This window comes from Rhinopithecus bieti, unplaced genomic scaffold (assembly GCF_001698545.2).
Source record: "Rhinopithecus bieti isolate Rb0 unplaced genomic scaffold, ASM169854v2 scaffold_30906, whole genome shotgun sequence".
Classification (NCBI taxonomy): domain Eukaryota; kingdom Metazoa; phylum Chordata; class Mammalia; order Primates; family Cercopithecidae; genus Rhinopithecus; species Rhinopithecus bieti.
In genome coordinates this window covers 289,107-308,879 of record NW_016813269.1, presented here as the reverse complement: position 1 = coordinate 308,879, position 19,773 = coordinate 289,107, and the positions used below count along the sequence as shown (strand labels likewise).

The 19,773-nt window shown below is 45.3% G+C and overlaps 1 protein-coding gene across 1 annotated transcript in view; it reads left to right on the top strand.

The window, feature by feature from the left end:
- The window catches only part of ADAMTS17 (ADAM metallopeptidase with thrombospondin type 1 motif 17), a 371,310-nt gene that overhangs the window by 198,571 nt on the left and 152,966 nt on the right, over positions 1-19,773 (top strand). The window contains 2 exon segments of the mRNA XM_017847918.1: positions 12,420-12,521; positions 13,581-13,726. Of these exon segments, the coding sequence (XP_017703407.1) occupies positions 12,420-12,521; positions 13,581-13,726 (248 nt within the window).

Genomic DNA, 19,773 nt, shown 5'->3' with positions numbered 1-19,773 from the left:
GGGAGGGATTGCATTGGGGAGTTATACATGATATAAATGATGAATTGATGGGTGCTGACGAGTTGATGGGTGCAGCACACCAACATGGCATAAGTATACATATGTAACAAACCTGCACGTTATGCACATGTACCCTAGAACTTAAAGTATAATAAAAAATAAAAATAAAAAAAAAATTTAAAAAAAGATTAGAATGTCACCTATAAAGCAACCAATAACTAACAACAGAGTTTTAGCTAATATGCCAAGAAAGAAAAGAAAATATCATCACATATTGCTTATTCCTGTGATGAAGCACATTAGAAACAGATCATGTCAGGATGGATCATAAATGCATATTAACCATTTATACTCCATGCCATTAAGAAATGTATATAATTCCCATTAGGATTCTTGACATGTTCAGTTTAGATGTGTGTCTTCCTGAGGCACCATGACCATCCTTTATCTCCAGAAAGACACCACTAATGGTCTAGTTTTCTCATCAGCAGTCACACCAGTGATGTCATGACATCTTAAGGTGTCTGCAGTTGTTTCAGAGGGAACTTTGATGCAAAATTCTCAACAGTATTCTTCAAACCAATGTTGGCCTCCTTTAACACGAAAAATACTACTACTTGCTAGATGCTGTAAAACGAAAGAAAAATGTTCATAGTCAGGAGTTTTAGGGGTGAAGGAATTACAACTCTAAAAATTTGGAGGACTCTGTTCTCTTAATCCCATTCATATTAGGAATTGAGAACACTATTCATATTCCCAAGCCCTGGGCCCCCACAAAGACTGTTGCTAAGAACTGGTAATCCCCTCACTGGTGTTCCTGTGTGCGGAGCCCGAGTGTAGCTTAGAAAAGCACCTGCGCATTAATGGGCCAGCAGTTTTGGGGGATGTGTGTGTATGTCTGTGTATCTTTTACCTTAACATTTTCTAGAACTTTTAAGTATATTATGAGACAAAAAAAAGATGAAATATGACAGAGGCTGGACACTGCCAAGAGAATAAAACTGTGAGCCACGCCAGTGCTGAGGAGTTGAACATTTGCTTTTTATTTTTCTGAAATATAGAGAAGTAAGCAAAGAAACTGGGTAGATTATGTTTTGAAAACAATACCATCATGACTAGTGATGGGCAGTTTTCATTTTACTGTTGCCTCTTCTGAGGGAAAATAGCTTGCCTGCCTCAAAATGAGCCCACACTGTTCCCTGGTAGGAGGGAGAGACCTCCCTGGTCTCAGGGGGTGGCGTTTCTCATCGACACACCTGTGTTATTATGCCAAAGCAGGGCTGCTTACCCAGGGTCCTTGGATAGATTTCAAAGAATTGGTGAACCAGGATAGGAAAGATATTACACTTTTCTTTTTCTTCAAGTTTTAATGGAAGTTAGTATTCTCTTCCATGCTGAATGTTGGCAGCAAACCACAGCAGTCTTAGCCATACCTGTGACTGCCACTGTGATTAGGAATCACAGAATTTTTTTTTTTTTTTTGAGATGGGGTCTTGCTTTGTCCCAGGGCTGGAGTGCAATGGCACAGTCTCGGCTCACTGCAACATCCACCACCCAGATTCAAGCAATTCTTCTGCCTCAGCCTCCCAAGAAGCTGGAATTACAGGTGTCTTCCACCATGCCTGGCTAATTTTTGTATTTTAGTAGAGACAGGGTTTCGTGATGTTGGCCAGGCTGGTCTCAGACTCCTGACCTCAGGTGATCCACCCTCCTCAGCCTTCCTAAGTACTGGGACTACAGGCGCAAGCCACCATGCCCGGCCACGGAATCACAGAAATTTTTATACCATGTAAATTGTGACTGACATCTTAAAATACCATTTAGACTCTTCACCAATTCAAAATTATGGTGGTTAGTAGACCCAGGGCCAGGTCTTGTTATGTTTTGACAAAAAAAGTATACATTACTATATTACAAATTTAGAATGTTTTATATTTTGAAAGCACTTTCAGTTTAATTGTTTTCTTGGTTATCTTATGTATTTTATAATTATGCATTCACCACATACCCTGAGAAACCTCCATCAGGTATCTCCAGAAGCACAAAATGGCCAGGTGCTGGGTGGAATTTTGAATGCAGACCTTCTTTCTGACTGGTCCTCTCTGTATGTTCTTCTGCCCCTCGCGATTCATAGCTGTTTTAAGACCAATCAATTTAAAGATCATTTCCCTCCTCAAAGGTGCAGGTAAATAACCTTGGAAAAGCATTGCTGCAATTGCTTTAGGAGCAGTCTGGGCTTTAAATATTAACCAGGTTGCTGGTTTCTTAGATATTTGCATACCAGGCAACTGAGAAAAATTAAAATACAGTCCATATTAATTTTTAGGACTCTGGAGGCCCACACACTAGTGCGGGTCCAGTGTCCAGTACCTCTCCCTGGGCACACTATCACCACTGAATCCTTCATGTCTGTCTGCAGAATGCTAGTATTGTAAGGCTCAAAGCTGTCTATGGAAATATGAACTAGAAAAAAATTGGCATCAATAGCTGGCATTTGTTACAAAAGTTATTGGCAAATACAGCTGTCTCCTCTTTTAGCCAATGGTAATGTGATGTTTTTAATTCAATAAAGCATTTCAAGAAAATCCAAACATAAAAGTTATAAACATTGGATGGTAAATATTTATTGGAAAGGGGAAATAAACTTTATGCAATTAGCCCAATCAGTCTTTTTTATGATTACAAGTTTCTCCTGTTTCTGTCAGCAAAGTAACTGCAAAGGAAAGTTGCTACTTAACAACACTTTCAAGCTACTTAAGCTCAGATACTCTTACAGGTGAAGCAGAGGGTGAGAAGGCCCAATGCAGGCGCTGTCAGCTGAAAGGAAGAGTATGTATTGTTGCTAGAGACAGAGTAAGAAGGGGTGCAGTTAGGGTACTGTCCTGACTGTGATCCCTGCCTCACAAAGCCCCACCGCTTTCTAACATGAGAGAGGTGTTCATCTGCCCCGTCACCACCACCCTGATCCTGGAGGCTTTTAGTTGAAAGGTGCTGTGTAATAACCACCCACCCCTTTCCCTACTGCTTCCCAGGAATGCATTCCACCATCATGGCTCCATAGCCCAGGCATGGCTGCCACACAGTAGTACTTGGAAGGGATGTACACTCTTCTTGTTAGTTGCCACGAGCATATATGTGCCTGTATGTCATAGTATTCACAAGAACCTGAGGTGTGCATGTTATGTCGTTGTTTAAGAATGTTATTGAGCACAAAGCTGTCAGCCAGTCATTTCAGGAAGACAGGATCTAGACTGGTCATAGGCATTGGAGGGTCTTAGACAATTTTTTCTACCTAATATTCCCTCCTTTGCTCTTTTCTCATTATTTGCCCTTTGGTACAGCTTGGAGATACTTTCTGTATCACACAGTGCCTAAGAAGGGCTCTCTAGTCAGGCTTCCCAGGGCCCCGTTCTGCCTCTCTTCTTGAACAGGTTGCCTAGTCTCACTATGTCTCAGTCTTTTCATCTGCAAAATGGGAATATAAATTCTACTTACCCATCATTGTGAAGTCATGAGCGTTAGTAGTAACTGAATTAAAGCACTTAGCATGTGGCACACATTCAATAAATGTTAGGTAGTATCCATTCTTGCCACCTTGTCTCCTGGAGCCGGAGGTACAGGAGGAGACACTGTTTAGCTGAGATGGTGTGGGCCTGTCCCTTCTCATATCTTTCCCTGTGCTGTCCTCACCATCCCTCTTGGCAGCCTGGAATCCCCAAGGATTGCTTTCCAGTGTCCAGTACCTCTCCCTGGGCAAAATCCCAGTCTCCAGCCTTGTGTCCTTTCTCACGTCCTGCAGAGATTTACACGGGCACCTTACGGATAGAGAGATACTTGGGGTGTCAAAATTCCACCTTGGGATAACAAAGTTTGTTTCTCTGATACCTGGTATTTTGAAACCTGGTAGATTGCTAGAGTCCTCCAGAGACTGTTAGAATTTTTTTGTCTTACTCCAGATTTTCTGTCTTAAAAGTCTTCAGGAAGATGGGTTTCAGGTTTCTGTCTTTCTGTACAACTTCCCCGGAGATTCTTCCATTCAGCTTAATTAGGAAACTACTCATCTAAATGAGGTCTGTCCCTTTAATGCTGGTGGACCTGACCCGAATGGGTGACTGGCCAGGTCCCGGAGCCTCGCCCTGCCCCTCTCAGACAGGGCTGCACGGTAGTGCAGTAGTGCATGGACTTGGATGCCAGGCTGAAAGCTGTCTTGCCTGTCTCAGTCTCCGCTTCCTGCCCAGCATCTGCAGCTTCTCAGAGCCGTTGGACTTTGGCAGCAGATGGTCCTAATTTTCCAGAAGTGTTTGAAAGTTTACAGTAGACTGCCTCTTCAGAGAGCTCTCCACACCATGCCAGTTGTGAGTTGTCTTGTCCCCGCTGCCAGCTGAAGACCTGGGCCCCACCCTCACCTGGCAGCCCCCAGCCCCAGCCAGGTGACGATCTCTGCAGCCCTCAGGAACATGGAAGGAGTGGCCCTCCCAGGACTCAGGAAGGCTTCCAGGAGTGGGGCTGGCATGCTGGCCTGGGGAAGACTTCACATTGCAGTAGTATGTGTGGAAAATTTGGATTAGTCACTTTTTCATCCAGCTCTTAGCATTTATTTTCTCTCCCTTTTGGCTTGTGTTATCAGCAGCACATTTTTGAGGGACTTTATATAACCATCTCATTCAGTATCATTTTGAGTTAGAGCTGCCCTCCAAACCCTCGGCGGATGCCCAGAGAGGATGAGGCAAGAGAACAGCAACATGACCTTCACGGTCCCTGACAGGGACACCACCGGTTGAAGAAAAGTGGCAGTGGCTTGTGTACATGAGCAATGGTACCATCTGAGCAGCTCAAACCTTCCCACATTTTCACAGCGCTCCAGGGATGCATGCTTGGTGCTGGCTCATCATGCAGCCCCTCAAGGAACTGTGCAGCGAAACATGCTGGGGATGACTCTTGCCAAACCGTAAGCGTAGCCAGTGAGGTGACGAATGCTAGAACCAGAAAGCTGTTTCATTTTCCTTGCCATGTGCATGGACTGTGACTTTCCGCTGCAACTCAAGTGCTGCCACTGGGGGTGGGAGTGGGAGAGGCGGTCTTAGTACCCCCACCCCTGATTTGGCCTGGGCCCCTTTGTGTGTTTGCACCCTGTTCTAGTGCACCACGGTTCGCTGAACCCCGGGGGCGTGCTGCCCAGCCGTGTTTCCAGGGAGAACTCTGCAGGCAGAGGGAACGGCATGTCGCTGAGCACAGAGCGCCCCATCTCACTGCAGATGAGAGGATGAGCACTCATACCAAGAATGCATGATTGCAGGGGAAGCAGGAAGGGGAAACTGGGGACTGATGGAGAGGTAGTGTAACCAGTGGGAAGCAGCCTGTGTTCTGGGTTAGGACAGGTCCACCCATTTCCTCATCTGTAAAATGGGAATAGGAAGTGTCTGTCTCACAAGGTTGATGTGGGTAGGAAAGAGACAACCCTGATAAAGAACTTTCATGATATCTGGACTTGGTAACTGCTTAGTTTGCCCAGCATTGGTTTACTGATGAAAGTATTCATCCCATTCATTTATTCCACAGCACCGTCTTACTTGAGGCTATCTGCTCTCTTCTGTCTCTCCTCTCTCCTCTCTCTCTCCTCTATATATATATATATATATATATATATATATATATACTATACTATGTCTTGGGGGTTGGGTCAGAACTAGTGTAGAGTTGCCCCATCCTTTTTTAAAATTGTGTTATTTTTTAACTTTTTGTTGTAAGACAATTGTAACTCTTAAAGAAAACCTGCAAAAAATAGTATATGCCATTTACCCGACTTCCTGTTATGTTAACATCTTACACAGCCAGGCACAGTGGCTCATGCCTGTAATCCCAGCACTTTGGGAGGCCAAGGCAGGCGGATCACCTGAGGTCAGGGGTTCGAGACCAGCCTGGCCAACATGGTGAAACCCCATCTCTACCAACAATACAAAAATCAGCCAGGCGTGGTGGCACATGCCTGTAGTCCCAGCTACTTGGGAGACTGAGGCAGGAGAATCGCTTGAACCCAGGAGGCAGAGGTTGCAGTGAGCTGAGATTGCACCACTGCACTCCAGCCTGGGTGACAGAGTGAGACTCGATCTCAAAAATAAAAAAATAAAAATAAAAAAATCTTACATGAACATAGAACCATTATGAAAACCAGGAAATTAACCTTGGTACAATACTGTTAAATAAAATACATTTAGATTTCACCAGTTTTTCTGTCAATGTCCTTTCTCTATACCAGGATCCTGTTTCATGTTTGATTGTCGTGTCTCTGGTCTCCTCAGATCTATAACAGTCCCTCAGCCTTTCCTTGTCTTTCATGATCTTGACACTTATGAAGAGTACCAGTCTCTTAGTTTGCCTTTGGGTTTATCTGATGTGTTCTTATGACTAGATTGAGGTTCCACATTACTGGAAAGGATACCACAAGGGTGATGTGGTCATTATGTCTCGTTACTGGCGATGCTAGCCTTGGTCACCTAGCTAAGCTGTTGTCTGGCAGGATAGTCCACCATAATTTACTGTTTTTCCTTTTGTCACTCTGTTGAGTTTTTCTGTAGCAGTTTCCCAGCCTCAGCGCTATTGGTGTCTTAGGCTGAATAATTCTTTGTTGTAGGACACTGTCTTGTGCAATACAAGATCTTTAGCAGTATCCTTGGCCTCTGCCCCCTATAGCTCAGTGGCACTCCCCCTGGTTGTGACAGCCAAAAAATGCCTTCGGATATTGCCAAACATCCTCAGGGTCTTTTATGTCAATGAGTGTATATATACTTGTAGTCTTTCCTGAGCGATGGCTTTGCTCACTTACACATTCTTGGAAAATCATTTCATCTCAGGCTTATACACATAGAACTAAGTGGTCCCTGGTACTTGTTTTAAATTTCTCTACATTTTGGATATTTTCTCCTTTCTTTTATTCTTTGTTGTTATTTATACTTTCTCCTCTTTTTCTTGTGTTAACAAATGGTTTATCTGATTTATTTCCCCCTCAAAGAGCCAACCCTTATATTTTTCTTGGGCTTTTCTGTTTCACCCTTTTTAATGCCCAGTCTTTGAAATTTGACAAATGCAGAATTATATAACCAATCAATTTGCAAAACAGGTCCATCACCCAAAATACGCCCCATGCTCCTTGAAGCTAGTCTCTTCCCCTATTACCAGGAAATCACTGATATTTTTTGTCCTTCTTGTTTTTTAAAATGTATATTAAAGCATTTTAAATTTTTTAAAAGGCAAGTTTGTAGTTTCAGCCTATGTTTAAGAGGAGGGGGTCACACAAGGGTGTGATATTAAGAGAGATCATTGCGGCCATAGTAGAACACTGCCTCCTGCCCCTAAGTGGAGAATGTCTTTATTCTACATGGCATGTGTCCTATTTCAGCTGTTTTCTTCTCAAATATTGTCTCTGCCCCATTCTTTCTATTCTCTCTTTCTGGGTCTGATTAGACACATACATCAGTATTTTTCACTTGGTTCTTCGGATCTCTTAGCGCATCTTTTGTATTCCCCTCTGCCTTTTCTCTGCAGGCTGCATTCTGGATAATTTCTTCAGATCTGTTTCCTAGTCACAAATTCTCTCATTCAGGGCTGTTAGAATCTACTGATTTTCTTTCACAATTATATATTTCATTTTTAAACGTTATTTCCAATTTCTTATATTCAACAGTATTAATATATTGCTGCTAGCTTGTTTATGTAATCTCATCTTCTATTTCTTTATAAATAGTTACTATACATTCTGTATCTGACAATTTTATTACCTAAACACCTTGGGAGTTTAAATCTTTTGTTTGTTGTTGCTGCTGACCATCATTCACTTTACCATGTTTGGTTGTGGGTTTATACTTTATTGGACATAACCATGGAATTTTGAGATCCTAAATTGCTCTCTTTAGGAGAACTTAACATTTGTTTCAACCAGAGCCCCATTTTCTGAAAAGGGACTACTTCTAGCCTTTTCAGAACTGGTAAACACCCTTCCAGATTCCCTGGTTTAACCTAGGTGTCTCAGATAGAGCTCCTGACTTTGTTCCATCTGAGATAGGCCAGCCCCAGATGACTTCTCCCAACTGCAGTGCCAACTGAGGTATAAGAACTTTCAAAGGTAAAACGTTAACCCCCCCAAAAAAGCACAATTGGGTGGTGGAAGGAATGAAAGGGCGGGCGTTGGTGTTGGCAGTGAAAGGGTGGTTGTCGGTGTTGGCAGTGAAAGGGTGGGTGCTGGCGTTGGCAACCAACGCCTGCCCGTAGGGGAACCCACCCTTGCATGTGCTCATCACAGATTGGTATACAGTGGTGTGTATGTAGAAAGACAGCTGGGTATGGGTTTTGTATTTGCTTCCTTGGATATTTCCTTTACTTGGGGGAGAACTATCCTTTATTATGGTACCTGGCTGTTGCATACTGGAAAAGCAGCCCTGTCTGCCATAAAGTCTGCTATTCACTGAAAGCAGAAGGTTCATCAGTCAGTCACCCTTCTCTTTAGGATACCTGCTGCCTGAGCATAATGAATGCATCTCCACCTCCAAGCCCCACCCTTTCATTTCTTCCACCACCCAATTCTGTTATTTTTCTTTGTGGTTAACATTTTACCTTTGAAAGTTCTTATATCTCAGTTTTCAAATTTTATCTGTTATACTTTGCTCTTTCCCCAGCTAGAAAAGATAAAGACATTGATGTACATATAGACAGCCTCCTACGGCCCCTGCCCCAGTGCACCTTCTTCCCAGCCGGTTCCTCTCTCTGCCATTTCTGCGTTGTCTGGATTTCCGTCCCGTGCATTCTGTTCTCTAACTCCCATCCCTATGTTGGTTTCAATCAATACTTTGATCAATGCTCACTGCTGGCCCATTTTCTGTGGGTTCTCCAGTCATTTCTTAGTTGTCCAAAGGTCATCCTCTGGTATTTTCTCCAAAAAAGGATTTAACTACTTGTAAGTTCAAAAATGTTTTTCCGTTGCCTAAGTACTTGAGCAAGCGTTTAGTTGATATAAATTTCCTGGGCCACATGTTCTGCCTTTCCTTGTGTCTGTATCAGCATCTCTCGCTCCAGTGCCTGTAGAGAGAGGCTGCTGCAAAGACATCTGCACAGCCCGAGCTCTTTCCCCATTATCTATCTGTGCTAGCTACCCAAAGAGTGTTCTGGTTTATCTTTGAAACCCAGTAACTTTATCAGGACATGCCTCTGGGCTCATTATTTTGCACCATTTTTTCTTGGGGGCTTTGCTTTTCAATCTGAGAATGAGTCCTTCCATCATTTCAGTTGAGGGTCTTGAATTTATATTCTAAATGCCTTTTCTTTTACATCACTTTAGTTCTCTTCTTTATGAGTCTTGTGCTTCTAACCCAGCTCAGACTAAGTGACCTTCACAAACATTGACCTCCTCATTGGAAAAGTGGAAAAAATAGAGAAAGCACCCTCCTGCCTGCCTCCCAGGGCTGCCATGAAGCTCAGGGTGACAGGAACCAGAGCACTTTGTCATTTGCAATGCATGACATGAATGCAGGCTGTTGATATAGATGGCATCAAGGTGATGACAAGCATTCGTGTAGTCACCGCATCTGTTCAGTAGTGAAAATGTATCACAAGAATGGTGACCACTTGGCTTGGGCGCACAGAGCAGTGCTGGTGGCGAAGCTTGGATGAGAGGCTGCAGTGCTAACTTGTCCTTTGCTGTCATTCCCGTTTTCTTTGATGTTAAGCTGATGGCAAAGGTAGCTACTATCCTGACTCCCAACACTATAAGTTTATCTTTCTTGTTGTTGAACTGTATGTAAATGAAATCATACAGTATTCCATTGTTCTAATATACCATCGTTCATTTGTTCTGCTCTTGATGGGCATTTGGGTTGTTTCTAACATGGAACTAATGAAAATAGTGTTTCAGTGAACTTTCTTGACTTTGGTGAACACATACACATTTTTTTCATTACATACTTAAGATTCTAATTGCTGGGTATTAGAATGTGTGTCTTCAGCTTTAGCAAATACTGCCAAAGAGTTTTCCAAAGCTGTTGAACCAAGTTAAAATCTCATTCTCAGCATACAAGAGGACCCATCGTGCCACATTGTCACCAATGAGCGGTGTTCTCCATCTTCTTCATTCTGGCTGTTGTATCTAATGGTGGTTGTAGTTTGCCTTCCCTGATGACTAAAAAGCTGAGCACCTTTTCATATGTTTGCTAGCCATTTAAACATTCTCTTTTATGAAGTGTCTGTTCAAGACTTTTGCCCATATTCCTACTGGGTCTTTTTCTTAATTGATCTGTAGGAGGTTTTTGTTTGTTTTAAATCATGTTTTGGATACAAACACTTTGTTGGTTATATACATTACAAATCTCTTATGTATTGCAAATATATTCTTGTTTTCTTACAGTTGCCTTTTGGTAAACAGAAGTTGTTAATTTTAATATGGTATAATTCATTAGTTTTCTTCCTTTACGGTTAGTCCTTTCTGTCTTCTGTTTAAGAAATCTTTGCCTAACCTCATTCTTCTTTTCTTTGATGGTTAGAAAAGTTTCATGAGAAAGCCCTGTCTATAAAATGCATAACAAACAGTTGACGCCACCTTCTTCCTCTTTCTCCTGATGGAGCAGTCATTTCTCCTGATCCCAAGCACTCCTGTCCCATAAATTCTCCCCCTGGGTCAGCCTTGTCTTGTGAGCACATGTCCGCACACGGATGCCACACTCTGGAAGAGCTCTCAGGTCAGAGTGCATGGAATCAAACGTTTGATGAGGTGCAGTCGGTCTTTATAGGACCAGCTGTGCTGCACTGGGGCTCTCATCTTTTTACCATTCCTTTGAGAGGTGAACAATCATGGGAATGTGCAGGCTTTTCTGAACCCCATGTGCAGTATTCCACTTGAGTCATCCACTGAGGGCACAGATCAGCTCTGACATACTTGAAAAATGAGAAGGAGCTATGGGCTTTTCTTACCTCTCTTTAAAAGCCCCTCCAGCTCTGCCTTCCCTCCCTTTCTCTTATTTTTGTCCCTTCAACTTCTAAAAATGGTTTGATTTTAGACAGCACAGTCGTGCATCTATTCTATGCAGATGTTTGAGATTACTTGGAAGAGCAGACCTCTAAACTGAGCACGACACCCTTTGCAAACCACACAGTGACCTCGCTGCACCAGCTACAGGAGTTCCTTGACCTTCATCCTGCGCAGTGTGAAGCAGCAGGTCCCTGGCCACAACTTGGGGGGGTGATGTCTTCCTGCTCCAACTTGGGCCTTTTAGCCATGATTGGGTTTGTCATCCTGGAATCACTGCGTCTTTACAAGATCTTTAAGTACATCTGTTCTCAATTTTCAGGCTATGAGGCCAGGATTTGGGTGCGAGTAGTTTATCTGGGAAGTGATCCCAGGAAGCACTGTAAGGGGGCGAGGGAGAGAACAGTCAAGAAAGGTGCAATCATGAGTAAGTGACTGCCATGAGTAAGTGACTGCTGTCGGCAGTGGGGCCATCGCCCCAGGACCCTCTGAGAGGCATGTAGAACTTGCCTCAATATCATCTCCCTGTCCCCCGGGCAGGATGGGGAGTTATCCAGCTCCTGTCCCTTATGGTTGAGGTTGCTGTCTGCACGTGAGTCCTTCAAGAGAGGACACTGGCTATGTCTGCCTTCGTGATTTTGATAAATTGTCTCCTTCTGAGCACTTTGTTGATGCCCTAGTTTCCTAATGATACAATTGGGAGTCTGTGTTTAAATGCCAATTCCTGTTTTAGTGGAATTATTTTAATTGTATATTTGTAGATGTTCTGGAAGTTCTCTAGGTGAAATACTATAAAAAATTGTGCACAGCTCAGCTGAGCTAGAAACAGGTGACTGCAGGGAGGACAGAAGGTTGCCCCTGTAACCCTGTGGGGATACCAGCCCTTCATGGCCCTTTGGGCTGTCACTTCCTGGCATCACAATGGCTGCCTACCCATGTGGCCTTGACTTCAGAGCTGCCTCTTCCAGCAAGCCCTCCCTGACGAGTTTTGGTTAGATCCTTTTCCTGTGTCCCCTGGACAGCCCCTGGGTATCTGCCCCACCCCTCACTGCTGTGAATGGAAGATGTCTGTTTGCTCATTACTCCTGTTTGCTCATCAGCAGGGGCTGCTGCTCCTAGCCTGGGCTGTGCCTCTGATATCTCTTAGGCCCTCAGTGGTTGTTGGAGCTGTTGAACTCAACTCTTTGAATCAAGCCCTCCTAGGAGTAGATGCACAGATTTTTGTTGTGCTAAATGAGCCAGTTCAAGTGATGCACTTCTGTTTTAGACATACAGACTCATGACCCTCTGGCTTCCCCATACATTTCGAATCCCAAATTTGAAACAGTGGTTGGGCCACACCTCTGACCCCAGCTGTGACCTGTGAGTGTGGGTGTTTTCCACAATTACGGTTCCTTCCCTTGTCCTGCAGCATCTGATGTGCGCTGGACTGTGGTGCCTGGTAGAAGGAGACACATCCTGCAAGACCAAGCTGGACCCTCCCCTGGATGGCACCGAGTGTGGGGCAGACAAGGTAAACCCCTGGCTTCCCCCTGCCCCCGACAGGCAGCTCCACATCTCCCAGGCAATTGGCACCTCTCCTTCTGAAACACTGTCTGTACTCTACTTACGAGCCCCTGAAACATCCCCCAGGCACCACAGAAATGCCCATGGAGCCCACTCTGGGCACAGAGTGGTGCCTACATCACCTCAGTCCTTTTTCTTATAAGTTGCAAGCATCAGTTACTTAATATTTTTTGTTAGATTAACTCCTTCCATCATGTAAGGGAATTTACTTAAAAGGAACGCTTTCACCAGTATATTTTAAATGGAAGAACATCACCTGCCGTACCCAGTAGGTGCTCGTAAAAAGAATTCAGTGAGAACAGTATCACCCAATTCTAACTAAATGTTGAGAGAATGAGCCTGTTCCTCACGTGCAGGAGGGATAGGGAGGTGTTAGAAGAGGTGTTCAGGACCTGCAGCCGCAGGGCCTCTCTCCAGTCTTAGTGCAAGAATTGAAAGAGTTGAAAAGGTAGTAAAGTTTTGCTCTGATGCCATGATTGGGAACCACAAAAATCACATCTAGCACCTGAGGGTATGCGAGGTGCACTCTGAGAAATTGTTTTATAGGGCTGGCCTTGTCTTATCCTCAGAAAGAACCAAGGTTCCCTCACATGCAGCTGGCTGTGTCATCACCAAGCAACAAACCCAACTCTCAAGTTCAGAACCTCAGCTGGGGCATGCCACCTCTCAGTGAGAAACGCACTCATGTCAAGCAAAGTTTGCAGAAGCCCAGGTCTCTTCATGAGCCATGTAGATTAATCCTTTTCCTGGGATTTAGAAAATCCCAATGGAGCACATCCATCTGAAAGTTTAGGGCAAAATCCAAACCCTACAGGGCTATGAGTGTCAGCTTGAGTAAGTAAGGCATGTCACTAAAATTAGCAAACATGCAAACCCTGAAACATACTGTACTTTTGTGTAAATTTAGAAAATGGGTTTTTGGCAGTGTGGCATTTTGGGGCCTGGTGGGCTGCAGTGAGCAGCTCTGCTGAGTGCCTGGGCCCTGGCCCTCCCCGCTGTGTTTCAGTGGTGCCGCGCGGGGGAGTGCGTGAGCAAGACACCCATTCCGGAGCATGTGGACGGAGACTGGAGCCCGTGGGGCGCCTGGAGCATGTGCAGCCGAACATGTGGGACGGGAGCCCGTTTCCGGCAGAGGAAATGTGACAACCCCCCGTAAGTCCCCCTGACCAGCCATACCCCAACGAGCCACGACTGGAGTTTCCCAACTGCAGCTCTTGCTGCCTCACACAAAGCGGGGTCTGTCTCCCGCTGAGCATCAGAAGATAAGAAAGATGAAACCAAGCCAAGGTCCAGGGTGCAGGGGCCTCGTGTGTGTCAAATGATATCTCAGCTTAAATTGCTCTTTCTGTGAACATGAATACGGTAGACTCTGGGGTGAGCTGACTCCCTCATTCCTTCCCTGGGCCCCAGTGGAAAGATTTTCGGAGACAGCTGTATTACAGTTCCTCCTGCCTGCCTCGTGGTTTACCAAGTCTGGGGTCATTCCACATTGGCTGTCTGCTGAAGTGGGAGCAGCCTGGTGGTTCATGACTCTCAGAGTATCTGGGTTCAGCTGTCTTCTTCATCCTAGTATTTTTCATGGATCTTCCTATAACTATTAGAAAAGCAATGTTTTAGTTTTTTTCTCTTTAGCTTCTTTTTATTGACTCTAATGACACCATGACCTTTCCTGTTCACCTTTGTACATTTGTTCCACAAAACTCAGGGATCAATTTTGGGCTCAATGATGATAATTCCATCACCACAGATTTTTCCCTTATCTTCTTGAAGTTTCCCATTTCTTTCTTTTTTTTTTTTTATACTTGAAGTTCTGGGGTACACATGCAGAACGTGCAGGTTTGTTCCATAGGTATACACGTGCCATGGTGGTTTGCTGCACCCATCAACCCGTCATCTGGATTAGGTAATTATCCTAATGCTATCCCTCCCCAGCCCCTCAACCCCTGACAGGCCCCGGTGTGTGATGTTTCCTTCCCTGTGTCCATGTGATCTCATTGTTCAGCTCCCACTTATGAGTGAGAACANTTTTTTTTTTTTTTATACTTGAAGTTCTGGGGTACACATGCAGAACGTGCAGGTTTGTTCCATAGGTATACACGTGCCATGGTGGTTTGCTGCACCCATCAACCCGTCATCTGGATTAGGTAATTATCCTAATGCTATCCCTCCCCAGCCCCTCAACCCCTGACAGGCCCCGGTGTGTGATGTTTCCTTCCCTGTGTCCATGTGATCTCATTGTTCAGCTCCCACTTATGAGTGAGAACATGCAGTGTTTGGTTTTCTGTTCTTGTGTTAGTTTGTTGAGAATGATGGTTTCCAGCTTCATCCATGTCCCTGCAAAGGACATGAACCCATCCTTTTTTATGGCTGCATAGTATTCCATGGTGTATTTGTGCCACATTTTCTTAATCCAGTCTATCATTGATGGACATTTGGGTTGGTTCCAAGTCTTTGCTATTGTGAATAGTGCCACAGTAAACATACATGTGCATGTGTCTTTATGGTAGAATGATTTATAATCCTTGGATATATACCCAGTAATGGGACTGCTGTGTCAAATGCAGCTTCCCATTTCTTACCATTTCTTTTAATGATCTGTTTTGTGCCTTGTGTGTCAGCAGTTGCATCACATCAATTTTGAAAATGAGCAAGTTCTAAATAATGACTATAAAGAAATCTCCACAATCAAGTCCTGTTGATGGATAATTAGCAAATGCCTCTTGTGTTTAAAAATCCTGATGCCCAGGTCATACCCTAGACTGATCAAATTGCAGAACACTAAGGGTGGGACCCAGGAATTGGATATTTTATCTCCCAGGTGACTCCAACAGCAGCCAATGTTGGAACCTCTGGATTAAAGGAAGACTGATGTTGCTAGTTTAGTCAGTGACAGGAACACCATTTTTCCAGCAATGTTATAAGAATTGGCATTAGGTATTAATTATGTCTTATTAAAACATTTCCCTCTAGCACCCAGCAGAGTGTCGGGCACATAGTAGGTGTTTAGTCTGTTAGGAATGACTTCTTTTTTTTTTTGAGATGGAACCTCACTCTGTCACCCAGGCTGGCATGCAGTGGTGCAATCTCGGCTCTCTGCAACCTCTGCCTCCCTGGTTCAAGTGATTCTCCTGCCTCAGCCTCCCAAGTAGCTTGGATTACAGGAGAGCGCCACAACTCCCAACTAATTTTTGTATTTTTAGTAGAGATGGGGTTACGCCATGTTGCCAGGCTGGTCTCGAACTCCTGACCTCACGTGATCCGCCCACCTTGGCCTCCCAAAATGCTGGGATTACAGGCGTGAGCCACCCAGGCATGACTTCTTAATTAAGGGCACAGATGGGTAGATGATTAGAAACCCTGTTTAGCTAAATGGTGAGAAATTAATGGAAAGTGGTTGCAGTTTTTGCATTACTCTATGTTGAAGTTAATAGTTTGACCTTTGGCCCCATGAAGAGAGGGCTGGGTTTGGAGTCTTGGCTTTGGGCCTGACCTTGTTGGTTAATGGTCATGTGACTTCAAGACCCTTCTGTTCCCTGGCCTTCGTTCCATCCATTAGAGGGCGCTGACATGGTAGAGTGGGAAGAGCCAGGCTTCGAAGCCAGGACAGACAGATCTTCAAATCCCAGCACAACTTTTTTTTTTTTGAGATGGAGTTGCGCTCTTGTTGCCCAGGCTGGAGTGCAATAGCACAGTCTCAGCTCATCACAGCCTCCACCTCCTGGGTTCAAGCAATTCTCCTGCCTCAGCCTCCCGAGTATCTGGGATTATAGCCATGCGCCACCACACTTGACTAGTTTTGTTGTAATTTTAGTAGAGACGGAGTTCCTCCATGTTGGTCAGGCTGGTCTCAAACTCCAGACCTCAGGTGATCCGCCCACCTCGGCCTCCCAAAGTGCTGGGATTACAGGTGTAAGCCACCGTGCCTGGCCACCAGCATGACTTCTTACAGCACTGACAGCTGGTACTTGTCTCTTCATCTAAAACTTGGAAGAATTCACAGGAATGCACAGAAAATCCTTGCTGTGTATTTAATAAGCAGCCCCTCTTATTATTAGCACTGATGGAAGAACAGGGATGGGACCAGTTGCCCTTCCCTGCCTAAGGCTTTGTTAAGTGCAGAGAGAAACTGGTAGGGGTTGTGGTTGTCATGGGTGTTCCACGTTTGTGATTGGAGTTTGTGGGGTCTAGTGGAAGACCGATCTTCTTGGCACATTATGTGTCTTATCTCATAACAGGTGACACCCAGTAAACATCATAGCAGGAGGATATCAGAACCTCCGATGCCTGAAGGACCCAGTGTCCTGAGACTGTCAACATTTAAATTGTCTTCAGGCGAAGGCAACACTTACAAGAGTAAGAAGTTATCAACACTATGCAAATGCCGTAGGTGCCTCTTTGAAGGGAACTGGTGTGGTCTGCTTTTTTGGGATGATATTAGCTAGGGTTTCCCCTGCATTGGTAGCCCGAAGGACCGCTTTCACCATCTGAACTGCTTCCTGCCCTACCCGCCTCCCGTGGTTGCTCTGGGATACCCCAGGGGCATTTTGCTCTGGGAGGATCCTAAACACCGCCCAGTTCAGACAGCTGCATTAATATACTCTCACTGGCCTGCCCTGCCATGAGGTGTGTAGCATTGGGATTCTCACCCCATTCCTCCAGGTCCCATGGCCCCAGGAGAGAGGCTGTTCTGTAAATCACAAAGTTGTCAAAATCTCTCTTCTTCATCAGGTCCTCCCTCTCCCTTGCCATGATAGTCGTGGCTGTTCCTTCCCTTGCTTTTTCCTGTATTTTATCATTGAGGAATGGGATAATTTGCAGGGCCTCGGTACACAGGCACCTGAGGGTTTGTGGGTCTCAGCACATCAGATTGTTACAGTCATTGATGCACCTTCACGTCCAATCTCTGTTGTCGAGCAGCATCGTCCTGTGGGGCAGGGCAATGGCAGAAGGAACAGAAAGAGCCTGCAGTGTTCTCACTCCTCCCAGCCGCACACCCCTTCCCGGTGAAGCCTTTCCAACGTGAAGCCTTCAGTAAACCATGCCAGGGCCTGAACTCTGCTAGGTGTGGGCCTACAGTAAGAAGCAAAGACAGATAAAATCCCTGCCTACCCACAAGGGGTGCAGTCCCACCAACTCCTCTTGGTTTTCTCCCAGACACTTCAAACAGGACCCTTTCTAAACTGGGACCTCTACTCCTAGCCCACATCTCCCCTCTCAGTAAATAGCACCACCATCCTTGCATTGCTTTAGTCCAAAGCCCTTGAGTCCGTGCAGCTTCCTCTTATATCCTTTCTGCTTCTTCCACGTCTGGTCATGAGAAGGGTGGTGAATGCAGCAGACCCGCACCATGCGCCGGGTTCTCTTAGGCTTTTACGTAGGAAATCATTGAATGCAGCCCTATGGGAGAGGTATTATTTTTATCTTCATTGTACAGAAAAAAAAAAAAAAACTGAATCGGGGCTGGGCCCAGTGGCTGACGCCTGTAATTCCAGCACTTTGGGAGACTGAGGCGGATGGATCACCTAAGGTCAGGAGTTCAAGACCAGCCTGGCCAACATAGTGAAACCCTGTCTCTACTAAAAGTACGAAAATTAGCCAGATGTGGTGGCACGTGCCTGTAATCCCAGCTACTCAGGAGGCTGAGGCAGGAGAATCACTTGAATCCTGGGAGGTTGAGTTTGCTGTGAGCCGAGATTACACCACTGCACTCCAGCCTGGGCGCCAGAGTGGGACTCCATCTCAAAAAAAAATAGAATCATATTGAAGTTTGGTAACTTGCCCAAAGTCACACAACAAGGCAGTGGCTGGCCAGGTTTGGAGCCCAGTTCTAGAAACGAGAAGTCCAAAATCAAGGTGTCATCACAGCTGCTTCCTTCTTGAAACTCCAAAGGTGAATCCATTTTGTGGCTCCAGGCAACCCTTGGCCTTCCCTGGCTTGGAGGCACATCACCTCCATCTCTGCCTCTGACTTCACATGGTCTGTTCTCTGTGTGTCCTCTCACCTTTTCTTCCCTTAGAAGAACACTTGTCATTGAATTTAGGGCCCACCCGAATCCAGGATGGTCTCATCTCCAGATCCTTAGCTTAATTATGTCTGCCAAGACCCTTTTGCCAAATAAGGTCTCATTTGCCGGTTCCAAGTGGACCTATCTTTTGAGGGCGAGGGCACCCACCATTCAGCCCCCTGCAGCCTCGAAGCCTCCTTTGTGCTCTCAGCCACAACATTCCAACCCCAGGACCCTCCTCAGTGCTGCTGTCTTCCCTTTCCTTAACTTGCCTTTGCCCTTCCTTGGGTTTTAATGTAAATGTCTTCTCAAGAGGTCTTTGTCCATGACACCCTGCTTAAAATGGGGTGCTGCTTAACTCTCCCTCAGCACCTCTTCCTTGCATTACAGGTGTTATAACAGCTGTTATTGTTGTTATGTATTTGCTCACTTGTTTTGACTATGTTCTCCCCACTGGCCTTTGAGCTAAGCTCTGTGCAGGCCCAGAACAGGCCACACCTGTTTGGACACCATGCTGCCTTCTGTGCCTCCAGCAGAGTGGCCACTCCATAAAATGTGCTCACCGCCTTCCTGCCTGGACATGCACTTGCCCAGGAAAACCAATCTCTCTGCAATACCAGTGCCTCCAAAACACATCCCTAATATCATTTTTTCACTGAGACACAAAGGTGATCATAAACGATTAGGCCAAAAGCGGCAGACCACCAGGTAGGCCTCATTCCCTTGTATCATCTCCCCTCACTGAGGCCCAGATGCTATGAATGGCCACATGAGGCCCATCTGTCACCTGTTGTGCCTGCCCTTCTCCAGCAAGGCAACAGCTCACAGCCTGGGGTTCTCGGCATCACCTTGAGAACAAGCTTCAACACAGAACCCAGCCTTGGTTTTCCCCAGTAAGAGAAGTGATACCTTTTTGCTCTTAAAATATTGGTAGTCTGTTCAATCTTTCGCAGTGACAGTATAGCTCTGTTTTCTGTTGTACATGAAAACAACATGCTCCTTTTTCCCATGTAGTTTTCTATGGAGTCTCTCGCATCCATGGATCCAGCCCAGGTGAATGGGACGAGGCGGGACAGGCCTCAGGTGGGTGGATTAGCAACCGTCTCGGGGGCTTCCCAAAGCGACGCAGGACGTGGGCATGTTTTTATGAAGTCCAGGCTGCAGCCTCCAGCGTGCTTCTGCAGGATGCCCTGA